The 12,806-nt window shown below is 46.0% G+C and overlaps 1 protein-coding gene and 1 long non-coding RNA gene across 6 annotated transcripts in view; one reads left to right on the top strand and one right to left on the bottom strand.

Moving 5' to 3' along the window:
- STARD3NL (STARD3 N-terminal like) overlaps positions 1-12,806 on the bottom strand; it is a 49,794-nt gene that overhangs the window by 11,140 nt on the left and 25,848 nt on the right. For 2 of the 5 annotated variants that reach the window (XM_078342235.1, XM_078342237.1), the window contains exons 3-6: positions 7,006-7,083; positions 6,377-6,454; positions 4,450-4,548; positions 4,219-4,336 (exon numbers count right to left, since the gene is read on the bottom strand). In XM_078342235.1, the coding sequence (XP_078198361.1) occupies positions 4,219-4,336; positions 4,450-4,548; positions 6,377-6,454; positions 7,006-7,083 (373 nt within the window). The remainder of the gene's footprint in view (positions 1-4,218; positions 4,337-4,449; positions 4,549-6,376; positions 6,455-7,005; positions 7,084-12,806) is intronic. The other 3 variants (XM_002751339.6, XM_078342238.1, XM_078342236.1) reach the window with 2 other exon arrangements.
- On the top strand, positions 4,290-7,568 carry LOC144578318 (uncharacterized). Its single transcript, XR_013523829.1, has 3 exons — positions 4,290-4,418; positions 4,880-4,962; positions 7,469-7,568. It is a non-coding gene; the product is annotated as an uncharacterized LOC144578318 (long non-coding RNA).

Here is a 12,806-nt window from a genome sequence, read left to right as displayed (position 1 = left end):
TCACCTTTCTGGTAGTTTCTTGGCAAGATTAAGTAAAATAAAATGGTATTGTTATTATAAAAAAATACTTTTAGAAAAAGAGGTACTTAAAAATTTTTTCAAGTGAACAGTAAGTTTCATTAACAAATGACAAACAATACTGTAAGGACAGATAACCGGGTAGTTTAAATAATTGTCTCATGAGGCCGGGCATGGTGGCTCACACCTGTAACGGCAGCACTTTGGGAGGTTGAGGATGGAGGATCGCTGGAGCCCAGGAGTTTGAGACCAGCCTGGGCAATATAGCAAGACCCTGTCTCTGTAAAAAATTTAAAAATTAGCTGACTCCGGTAGTGCGTGCCTGTAGTCCCAGCTATTGAAGAGGGTGAGTGGGCAAATTGCTTGAGTCCAGTAAGTTGAGGCTGCAGTGAGCTGTGATTGTGGCACTACATTTCAGCCTGGGTGACAAAGCGAGACTCTGTCACAGAATAAATAAATAAACAGCCTCATGTTAACTCAGTATTTACATCTTTCCCTTGTGAATACCCACCTTCCTACAAAAAAGCACAATCTCAAAACCAAAACACAAAGTAAAATAAAAAACGCAGTCAGCTCCTACATATGGTCTGCTGGCTACATCTGGTGAGATATGTCAGATGTAAAGTACAATATAGGGATGGACTTTTATAAATGTATAAAGAACAATTAAGATGACAAAAAAATATTTGTGCAACAAGAATGTTTCAAAGAAAAGAAGTATCTCAAAAAACAAAGGAAAGGGAAGAAAGCAGGACGCCGACAGCTGAGGACCCTAACATGTGAAAGGCCATCGAAACTTCAGTTCTTTTGCCTGAAAGCTGAGTTAACCTTAAGATAAAGTGGGAAGGAGCACCAGGCCGAGCAGCAGACGCCGGGTATGTGTGTCACACATGCTACCGACAATGAAAAGAAGTACTATTCCAAGACTTTCATGAATTGTATCTTCTGCTTTATTAGTCACTTCGAATGTGGGTTAATCCCATAACCACTCAAACCTGTCACAGTAATAGTTGATATGTTTTCAGTAAAGTTCAGTTTCATATTTACATGCAGTTTAAGAAGACTTTGATCTACTTATACCTTCTCCGTAATACACTTTCACAAAGGAATAGAGGCCAGAGGACAGAAGGTACACCTTGGTCTGATTAATGTGTTTTTAAAATCTACTCTTGAATTATAATGCTTTTCTTATATTTCTTCTACGTAAATGAGATTTTCCAGTAAAACCATTTGCAAGATTATTTTGCATCCTGATGTTTTCTGAAGTTATAACCATATATAGTTATATGAACTTATAACCATATAAGTTAAGCTTTCTGAAGCTTAACTTCCTGTAAGATACTTTTTTTTCCCTATGAGGCAGGGCAAATTGAGCCAGGTGACTGGAAAAAGTGTAAAAACAGCGTGTCTTAAAACTGCATGGGTGTCTGAAATGAGCTTTGATCATTTCACTTTTAAGATAGGTGGGTGGGGCATGTGGGCTTCCATTAAGGACATTACATGGAGAAGAATTCCAGCTCGGTAATTTGCCATAAAGCTCAATCAGTCATTTGCCTTCCTAGTTAATATTCTGGGATACTCAAAGCCGTGATGAGATTACAGCAGCTTTGGCAGGACTCATGAGTACACCACGCTAGCGATGACTCCGCTACTCAGAGGATGGTAAAAGGCTGAGCATGGCTCTGGCTTGCTGTCATCCTCCTGTGAATAACCTTCATCCTAAACACACCAACCATCCCCAGCCTTCGGCATTTAACTGTTGTAATTACAGACCACCTGATGTATGGATCACAATGGGAGACTGGAGAATCACTGGCTTGTATTTAGAATAGTTGCCTCCACACACTTAAAATTCGTTTTATTTTCTCTGCCCCTAAACAGCACAGTTCTGTTTACATGCACAAAATGCTTAGTGTCCTGCCTGCTGCTAATGGGGAGAAAAGAACAAGGTGTCTCGGGAGAAAGAGGTGCTGGCTAGTTTTTGTTATTGCTTCAATGCCCTCTTCACCAGTGTTCACATTTTCTTCCCGGGGAAGCCTGGCCCAACAGCTCGAGAGGGGAGCTGATTTCTATGACTTACCGTTTCATCCACCCAACCCTTCTATCAATTTCTGCTGTCGCCACTAAAGAACAGAGACCCCACCGCCGCCTAACTCTACCCATCGGAGACCCCACCACCGCCTAACTACCCATAGGAGACCCCACCACAGCCTAACTCTACCCATCAGAGACCCCACCACCGCCTAACTACCCATAGGAGACCCCACCACCGCCTAACTCTACCCATCAGAGACCCCACCACCGCCTAACTCTACCCATAGGAGACCCCACCACCGCCTAACTCTACCCATCAGAGACCCCACCACCGCCTAACTCTACCCATAGGAGACCCCACCGCCGCCTAACTCTACCCATCGGAGACCCCACCGCCGCCTAACTCTACCCATCGGAGACCCCACCGCCGCCTAACTCTACACATGGGAGACCCCACCACCGCCTAACTCTACCCATCAGAGACCCCACCACCGCCTAACTCTACCCATAGGAGACCCCACCGCCGCCTAACTCTACACATGGGAGACCCCACCACTGCCTAACTCTACCCATCGGAGAACCCACCGCCGCCTAACTCTACCCATGGGAGACCCCACCACCGCCTAACTCTACCCATAGGAGACCCCACCACCACCTAACTCTACCCATGGGAGACCCCACCACCGCCTAACTCTACCCATCGGAGAACCCACCGCCGCCTAACTCTACCCATGGGAGACCTCACCACCGCCTAACTCTACCCATAGGAGACCCCACCGCCGCCTAACTCTACCCATAGGAGACCCCACCACCGCCTAACTCTACCCATAGGAGACCCCACCGCCGCCTAACTCTACCCATCAGAGACCCCACCACCGCCTAACTCTACCCATAGGAGACCCCACCGCCGCCTAACTCTACCCATAGGAGACCCCACCACCGCCTAACTCTACCCATCAGAGACCCCACCACCGCCTAACTCTACCCATAGGAGACCCCACCGCCGCCTAACTCTACACATGGGAGACCCCACCACTGCCTAACTCTACCCATAGGAGACCCCACCGCCGCCTAACTCTACCCATCGGAGACCCCACCACCGCCTAACTCTACCCATAGGAGACCCCACCGCCGCCTAACTCTACACATGGGAGACCCCACCACTGCCTAACTCTACCCATCGGAGAACCCACCGCCGCCTAACTCTACCCATGGGAGACCCCACGGCCGCCTAACTCTACCCATCGGAGACCCCACCGCCGCCTAACTCTACCCATGGGAGACCCCACGGCCGCCTAACTCTACCCATCGGAGACCCCACCACTGCCTAACTCTACCCATGGGAGACCCCACCGCCGCCTAACTCTACCCATGGGAGACCCCACGGCCGCCTAACTCTACCCATGGGAGACCCCACGGCCGCCTAACTCTACCCATGGGAGACCCCACCGCCGCCTAACTCTACACATGGGAGACCCCACCACTGCCTAACTCTACCCATCGGAGAACCCACCGCCGCCTAACTCTACCCATGGGAGACCCCACCACTGCCTAACTCTACCCATAGGAGACCCCACCGCCGCCTAACTACCCATCGGAGACCCCACCGCCGCCTAACTCTACCCATAGGAGACCCCACCACCGCCTAACTCTACCCATCAGAGACCCCACCGCCGCCTAACTCTACCCATCGGAGACCCCACCGCCGCCTAATTCTACCCATCGGAGACCCCACCGCCGCCTAACTCTACCCATGGGAGACCCCACGGCCGCCTAACTCTACCCATCGGAGACCCCACCGCCGCCTAACTCTACCCATAGGAGACCCCACCGCCGCCTAACTCTACCCATCGGAGACCCCACGGCCGCCTAACTCTACCCATCGGAGACCCCACGGCCGCCTAACTCTACCCATCGGAGACCCCACCGCCGCCTAACTCTACCCATGGGAGACCCCACGGCCGCCTAACTCTACCCATGGGAGACCCCACCGCCGCCTAACTCTACCCATGGGAGACCCCACCGCCGCCTAACTCTACCCATCGGAGACCCCACCGCCGCCTAACTCTACCCATCGGTAGCTCCATTCACATTAGGACAACACATCTCTTCCTCCCAGCCTGGTACCCGGCCAGGCTCAGGAGGCTGCCTTTGAGAGGAACTTACTGTTTTCTTCTTCTGCTTCTTGAGGTAACACTTTGAAATCGAGGAACCACGTCTCAATCCAGGCCAGGATGAAGGAAATGATGGGCAGCACATAGCCAAAAGCCCCTTGAGAGAAAAGCTGGAAGAAAGACATGACCAGGAAAGGGAAGTGTGTTTACCACAAATTCACACTGGACAACGAGGCTTCGTCACTGAAGATGGTAACTATACAGAAAAAGTGGTAGGTCGTACCTTTGAAAGGATCACTTTTGCTAGTAAAAAGGCACTGGTCACTGCCGTTGTCAACTGCAAGACACATGATCCAGCACTGTTCACATTAGGCATCTCACACTGTGAAGGCAACTCCCACTTCTCAAGAGACCCGTCTGAGCTAGGAGCAGGCGATGCCTAAACACCTGTGCCTAGCCCTGCTCCATCCCATATCGCTCAGTCTCTATCCCCAAGACCCACACTGAGGCAAAACAGGCTTCTATGTAACACAATCCCAAATGACTGCATGTCTACCCACATTTCGGTAGACTGGTGTGCTGGGTAACTACTTTATCCACCAGAAGGTACATTTCGGTAAAATGCATAGGTGGGGTCTCCCCAGGGGTTATGAAACCCAGAGATCTCATAACACCTCAGTCTTATCACTGTGTCTTTCAACTAATATTTTTAGCATGATGAAACCTGACCAAAATTAATACCAACGGTACCTTGATTAACAGAAGGGAGGACAGGGAGCACCAAGTATCTTGCTCAGTAAGTATTAACAAAGTTGCAGACACACACACACACACACACACACCCCGCAGTTAGCTGCTTGGGAGAGGAGGTGGTTTAGCATTTTACATTCTGACACGAATTAACTTTACAGGCTGACACTTAGCACTCTTTAGATTCCAGCTGACTTCTCCTCCTCTCAGCTTCTAGACTCTTCTCTGCAAATGCTTTTTTACACAAGACAGATGCAATAAAACAGATTTGCTAAATTAGACTTATTCTTCAGATAATCTGAAAGCAGATATTGAAGACGCTGTCTTACAGCTCTCACTGAATATCTGTATATCAAACACGTTTCTAAAGCAAACATTGAGAGGGATGGTCTGACAAATACTAGCATAGGTATGGGGACTCAGGAATACAATATTCCAAAGGGGTTTGTTGTAGAAAACGTAGAAAAATGGGAGGGTATGATAATCCAAAGCTATGATGATATCAGCAAGAGAGTACTCAGTATTCAGGAAAGGGAGTCAAGTCTGGCCAAGACTGTCAGCCTATATCCATGAAATGAGAGCTTCCAGATTAACAGACAGTCTGATCTCTGCCCTGATTCAGCGAATGCTCAGAAGGGATGGCCCAGGATGACGTGGCCCCCTGGTGGACTCAGGAGGGAAGCACAAGTCCTATTCCCAGCTGGACAAACCCAGGCATGGGCCACCCAGACCCGGGCCACCCAGACCCGAGGTCTCGCCCTCTAATGGCAGAACTGCAGGTTGTTTCTGAGCAGTGTTCTCTAGTCTGAGGAGCTCAACATTTTCTTCTCACATAACTGACTTACTAAAGCTTTACAAAAGGCGAATTTTCAGACATCTGTCAGGCAGAATTGCTAGTCATTCTTCTATCAATCTCTAAATATTTATTGAGGGTACCGAGGCCCTCTGTGCCAGATGCAAAGAAACAGAGGAGTAAAAAGGTCCTTGTCCTTGAGAAGCCCAAGGCAATAAGAGAAAGAGTGAGAGCTCTTCCTTCCAAGATGGGGGAGGGGGGTGGTCAGTGGGAAGAAAGGAGCGGGTAAGGCTATTATCTAAATAAGTATGGACCATGTCATGAAAACAATCACTAAGCATTTTTAACCAAGTATTTTCCAAGTATTTTTGGGACAGAGGTACTGCTCCCATCTCTTACTTGCAAAATGAGGTAGAGGGTGGCTTGGTGTTGGGCTTCTAGAGTCCTCTTTGGCTCAGCACCAAGAGACAAATCGAGTTAGTCATTAACACTGGAAAGAAGCTCTGGAGTTTTAACCCTACTTAAGTATGGAGGAAATGGGACTCAGGAAAGCTAGTGGGATTCCACCCGCATTACAACCATATCTTCTCCCAGCCCAGGCCTGTTGAGGGCATGACCTGGCCACTAGCACTGGAGGAGATGACCCTCTCACGCAGGGCATACTCACCGCTATTGCCCACCAATGGCGCAGTCTGCACACAGCGTATGCAAGTATTAATACTTTAAATCGAAAAACTGCCAAAAGCTGAAAACAACAAAGAGGTGTTTTAAAATATATATAAAAATGACATAGCTTTATGAAGAACTCACCAGACTGTCTTCCTTATTGTGATTTAGCTGGAGACTAGTCTGTAAACCGGCATTTGGGAATTCCCGCATTAGAACTTAATGTAAGAGCAAATTAGGTTTCACATTAATCTCCCATCATGAAAGAAGGAACAAGGCAAGAAAAAGGATAGCATTAATAGGTAAATTTTCCTTTCAGTGACTAGATATGTCCATGGGTTCTATTTCAGCCATTTGAAAGAATAAAGGCTCTCCACCAAGAATATAGGAATGGCTCCTTCTGCTGCCCTCCCTTATCTGTCATTAATCTTTTATTTTCTTGAGATGACCAGACAATTCCTTAGTAAGAGACAGAGAACACTGAATGGGTGGGGAATTAAAAGGAAAGGAAAATATGGTCAGTGTTCAAAACAAGAAAAAAAAAAGCATAGAATTTGAAGTCCATTTAGAGGAAATCTGCCTTTTCGGTCAGTTTTATTACATCTCAAATGAAACATAAAAAATACTTACGAATATATCAAAATATGAGGAGTAGTAGTCATACTGCACCACTTCTTTCTCTAACGTATTCTCAATGCCTCCATTCACCTAGAAAGAAGAGTAAGAAGAAAAAACAGGGAGAGGTTTATGTGTGGAAATAAAACAAGGGAAAGATTTCCTATCCAACTTTCCTATCTTCTTAGAACCCAGAAATGTTAAAATAGGGAAGAAAAGAATTCTCACAATTTTAATAGAAAAGGGCTGGATAGCACTGATTCCTCAATTCTGAATTCATTCATTCAACAGATATAAATGTATAGTGAAAAATAATGACTTCGGTAGTTCACATTTGGGCAAATTAAAACGGTAAGAAAATTATGTTTTCCCTTCTAAGATGAAGTCTTCCATCATACAAATTTTTACAAATCGCATTTTTAGAGAAGGCAATTCACCTTCATCCAGAACTCCCTCACTTCCTGATCTCTCTCCACAGGCTCATGTTTTGGAAGGCCAAGGCTCCCCTAACCTCCTGGCAAACATCAGTGATGGCCACTAGGATGACACAGGGTAGAAATGTAACATTCTGTGTGGTTTCTCATTTTTATTTTTCCTGGCATTTAAAGATTCTGTACTTTTATCAATTTAAATGTATTTTTAACATGAATAGATAATGAAATAAGGACAGTGCTAGTAAATGATGAAACTCAGACTGGATGCGACTTTCTGTCCTCTCCCAATTCTACCGTCAAAATAAATTTTAAATTATCGAGTTCAAAATTCGACAAATTAAACTATGGAGCATACTTTTAAAAATCAAGTAAGGGGACATATGTCGGCAGCTAATGCAGCAGCCGAGGAGGGTCACTGTTGGGGCCCTGGATTAGCCTAATCAGAGGGAGTAAGACGTGTAAAAATAAATTCAAATTTCCAAATCGGTCCTGGCAAACAAATGCAGAGGGTCCAAAAATGGACAAAAGGAGGGACAGTTAACTAACGATCTGGATAAGAGGGAAAACATAAATTAGGAACAACTTTGCCAGGTTCAAATTTGCATGAAAGTTGCCACAAGGGAAGGGTATTCTTGGCTTAGATGTCTTTTCATGTATTTGCATTCGTTATGCAAATGAAAGTATAGCATAAATACCATCCCTTTCCCCAAAATCCCTTCAACAGGACTACATTCCTGTGTAATTAGCACAAATCATTTGTAGACCCACTTGAATAGAACTGAAAACCTGGAAGGAAGGAGGAACAATGGTTGACAGACGCCCAACCACCTAGTCTCATTACTGTGTCTCCAGACTAAGGAAACTTGCCAATATCCAGAATATTAACAGAATGAGTATTCCAAGCAGAGATAGCAAAGAGGGGTTCTCTACCACTGAGAGGCCTCCCCTTTCTACTCCTGGGAGAACAGGAATCAAAGCTGCCAATACAGTTTTGCAACAAATAGCCCACAGCTTTTCTCTGATATCTGCAGACCTTAAAATACTCTCATGTCGAGTTGCCTTTAAATAGACATTATCTAAAATTTGTATCTCTAGCCCTAACTTATACTCTAAATCCTCATTTCAAAATTTTTGTCTCTAGCTCAAGATGTCTTAAATAGACTATTTTACTTTCATAGAAAAATCTCTTCCCAGTCAGTTCTGGGACTACTCTTCTGGGTTTCATCACTGGAAACGTGAGAGTCATCTGAAGACATACTGGGAATGATAAACTCAGCCTATCAACAAGTCTTCTCACACTCCTTCCCTTACTGACTCTCAGGTTCGTTCTTTCCTGTTCTCACCACCGTGTGTTCTCACTGTCTATCTGTCCAGCTGCACGCCACTGCCACAGTGATCTTTATCCATTCCCCAAATATTTGCTGAGCATCTACTACACACCAGGCACTGTTCTAAATATAGGAAATACTTCAGGAAACAAAAGAATATCTGTCTTCATGGAGATTATATTCCGGCAAGGTGAGAGAGATGGTAAATAAGAACATAAATGCTACACAGACAACAGAAGCAGGTCACAGTGACAGAATAATGAAGACATTTAAATTGATACTGGCAAGGGAAGAACTTGAATTCTACAAAAAGATAAAGGAAATTAATCATTTCATATAGAAGAAACAACTAGTAGAAGAGTCCTAAGAGAGAAAGAAGTTTATTCCTGCCTGAGAACAGGAGGCAAGTGTGAGACCGGGGAGCCAGGAACAGAGGGTGGGAAGGAGTCTGAGAGGCTTCTGTGGCTCTGCAAGCCAAGGCACAACATTTGGATTTTATTCTAAATGCCACGGGCTGCCAGTGAAGACTTGTAACAGATCGTGACATGCTAACTACTGTGAGAAGGCTGGATTGCAGGGTGAGTGGGAGCAGGCAGGAGTGGTCTGGATGAGCGATAAATGAGGCTTGGTGGAGGCTGGAAACAGTGGAAAGGAAGAGAAGTGGTCATATTTGGAATATATTTTAGAGACAGATTTGACAGAACTTGCTTTTAGACTGGATGTGAGGCATGAAAAATACAAAACAAACAAGCAAATCAAAAAATGCGTTTTGACTTTGGCCCAAGTCTCTGTGTTGGCTTACTGATGAAGAAGGGGGAAAGCAGGTGTGTATGTGTTAAGTCAGACACCCAACTGGAAAGGTCAAAAAGGCTGTGATGTAGATTGTGAGTCACTGACTTCTGAAAAAAATCTCAAAATCATGTTTGCCAATTTGTTCCAGAACCTGTAACAGCTCACCATTGCAGTAAATACAAATCCTTCTATATCCCTTTTAATAACTCGAATAACCTAGCACCCGCCTATCTACACAATTTCATTTCCAGTAGGCACCTTACTTTCTGGCCAGGCTAGTATTTTCTCGGCCTCTGTTCCTGTCCCCTCCAAGTACACACACTTGAGCGCACAACCCCCATGCATAAGCACACCCCCCATGCATAAGCACACACCCCCCATGCATAAGCACATACTCCCCATGCATAAGCACACCCCCCCATGCATAAGCACATACTCCCCATGCATAAGCATACCCCCCCATGCATAAGCACACCCCCCCATGCATAAGCACACCCCCCCATGCATAAGCACATACTCCCCATGCATAAGCACACCCCCATGCATAAGCACACCCCCATGCATAAGCACACCCCCATGCATAAGCACACCCCCCATGCATAAGCACACCCCCATGCATAAGCACACGCCCATGCATAAGCACACACTCCCCATGCATAAGTACACCCCCATGCATAAGCACACCCCCATGCATAAGCACACCCCCCCATGCATAAGCACACACTCCCCATGCATAAGCACACCCCCATGCATAAGCACACCCCCATGCATAAGCATACCCCCATGCATAAGCACACCCCCATGCATAAGCACACCCCCCATGCATGAGCACACCCCCATGCATAAGCACACACCCCATGCATAAGCACACCCCCATGCATAAGCACACCCCCCCATGCATAAGCACACCCCCATGCATAAGCACACACCCCCCCATGCATAAGCACACCCCCATGCATAAGCACACCCCCATGCATAAGCACACCCCCCATGCATGAGCACACCCCCATGCATAAGCACACACCCCATGCATAAGCACACCCCCATGCATAAGCACACCCCCCCATGCATAAGCACACCCCCATGCATAAGCACACCCCCCCATGCATAAGCACACCCCCATGCATAAGCACACACCCCCCCAAGCATAAGCACACCCCCATGCATAAGCACACACCCCCCATGCATAAGCACACCCCCCATGCATAAGCACACACTCCTCATGCATAAGCACACCCCCCCATGCATAAGCACACACTCCTCATGCATAAGCACACCCCCATGCATAAGCACACACCCCCCATGCATAAGCACACCCCCCATGCATAAGCACACACTCCTCATGCATAAGCACACACCCCCATGCATAAGCACACACCCCCATGCATAAGCACACCCCCAAGCATAAGCACACACCCCCCATGCATAAGCACACACTCCCCATGCATAAGCACACCCCCATGCATAAGCACACCCCCATGCATAAGCACACACTCTTGCATCAGCACTTCCATGCACCTTGATCTCCAGACCCTCTCCTCAAGCCCCTAAACTGAAGGATCATCCTTCCCAGATCATCCTCCCATCTTCACTGCTACCTCTCCTTCCAAACCCAATTCACAGTCCATCTGTTCCATTCACTCCTTCAAACAGTCCAAGCCACTGATCTCCCTCATCTGAGTTTCTGTTATACTTGGTCATCACAATTTATAGAGCAGAGTAGAAATGAGGAAATAGAATCAGAATTAGCAAGGTAAAAAGTACCTGAAACTTAAACGTAACAATAGTGAGAAAACGGCAACCAGCATTTTTTTCCTCTTTCTGGGTTAAATTCATTTTAGTTAATAATAAACTACATAACTTCTAATTGTGCAGACCTCTGTATCTTCAAAGGGGCTGCTGTGTACATCTTTCCATTTGATCTTCACATGGACCCATGAGGAAGGCAAGACCAGTATTAGCTTACTGAATTGATGGAAAAAGCAAGGCCCAGAGAACTTATTCAACAGCTTGCCTAAGGCCAAAGACCTGGTCACGACAGCTCTAAGTCAAATTAGGAGGATTCCGACACTTTCTAGTACACCAGCTAGAAAGTAAGAAGAAAAATGTCACTAAGCACTGATAAAGGCTTTTTCTGAACCACAGTCTCAAAAGCTAACAAGAAAACCAGCTTCCTTCCGACTGTCACTGCTTTGATCCCTGTTGCTACTGTCTACAGAGTCCAGGCGAGAGTCTGCGGAGTGAAGAGGGTCCTCAAGGAACCCAAGCCATAATCAATTCCACATCCAACTTGGGAAATCAGTCTACTCAAAGGTGGACCAAGAGGCCTTGGGTAGAATCAAAACCATCCTCTTGACTCACCGAAAAGAGATCAGCAGCGCTAAGATCTTCCGGAAGGAAAATGAACTAAGGTGGTGTTAGGCTTCTTTGGCTCACCGGAGCCCTGCCCTTGAGGCCGGATGGTGCCGGTCAGGTCCCTGGAGCAGGGAGGGAAGGTGGCTGACTAAGGCGGAAGCCATATATGAAGGCAAAGTACTTTGGTTATTGTTATAATGGCAGAGAACAGCTGGCTACCCATATTCTAAAGGCCTGGCATCCTTTATGACAGTTTCTTTCTTCTTTTAAAGACTACAACACAAGGCAGTATAAGATTATGTGCCATATTTATTCAGTTAAACTCTAAATCCCGTATAGTTTTTTTGGTAGAGCTAACAACACCCAAATTAGAAACCTGTTCTCTGGTACTCGGTAAATGGAAAGACATGTTAAAAAAAATGGATTTCAATGATTAGAGATTTACAGCAAGTCAACAAAACAAAATGAGCCACTGAGTGTAGTGAAAATGCCAAGTCAAGATGACAATTCAAAACAAAATTGGACGCTGAAAAACAATCATACTAAAAAAAGTCAAGATGTTCTTGCTTAAAGATCGTACAGTAATTGGTGGGAAAGTGAGGATAAAAACACATTTCAAAGTTGCTAGGCCTGATGATTTTTCATGTATAACGTGTTGCGTGCAGATGTAAATAGATAACTTGTCTGTGAACAAGAACAGGGGGCAGCCTACTTCATTTCTACTTCCCTGAAGAAAACAGAAAGGAGAGAAATGAGCAGTGTGATCCCATGAACCCCACCACAGTTCTGGCCCATGACTTCCCTCTTTTAAAGGCACACAGTAATATATGCAGCCAAAGGAATGAATCCCTGGACTTGGAGCTGGCGATAAAATAATTTTTAAGTGTGCCCCCTTAAAACTGCTGCT

This window comes from Callithrix jacchus, chromosome 11 (genome assembly GCF_049354715.1).
Source record: "Callithrix jacchus isolate 240 chromosome 11, calJac240_pri, whole genome shotgun sequence".
Classification (NCBI taxonomy): domain Eukaryota; kingdom Metazoa; phylum Chordata; class Mammalia; order Primates; family Cebidae; genus Callithrix; species Callithrix jacchus.
The sequence above is the reverse complement of the archived record's forward strand: the minus strand, read 5'-3'. Positions and strand labels throughout refer to the sequence as shown.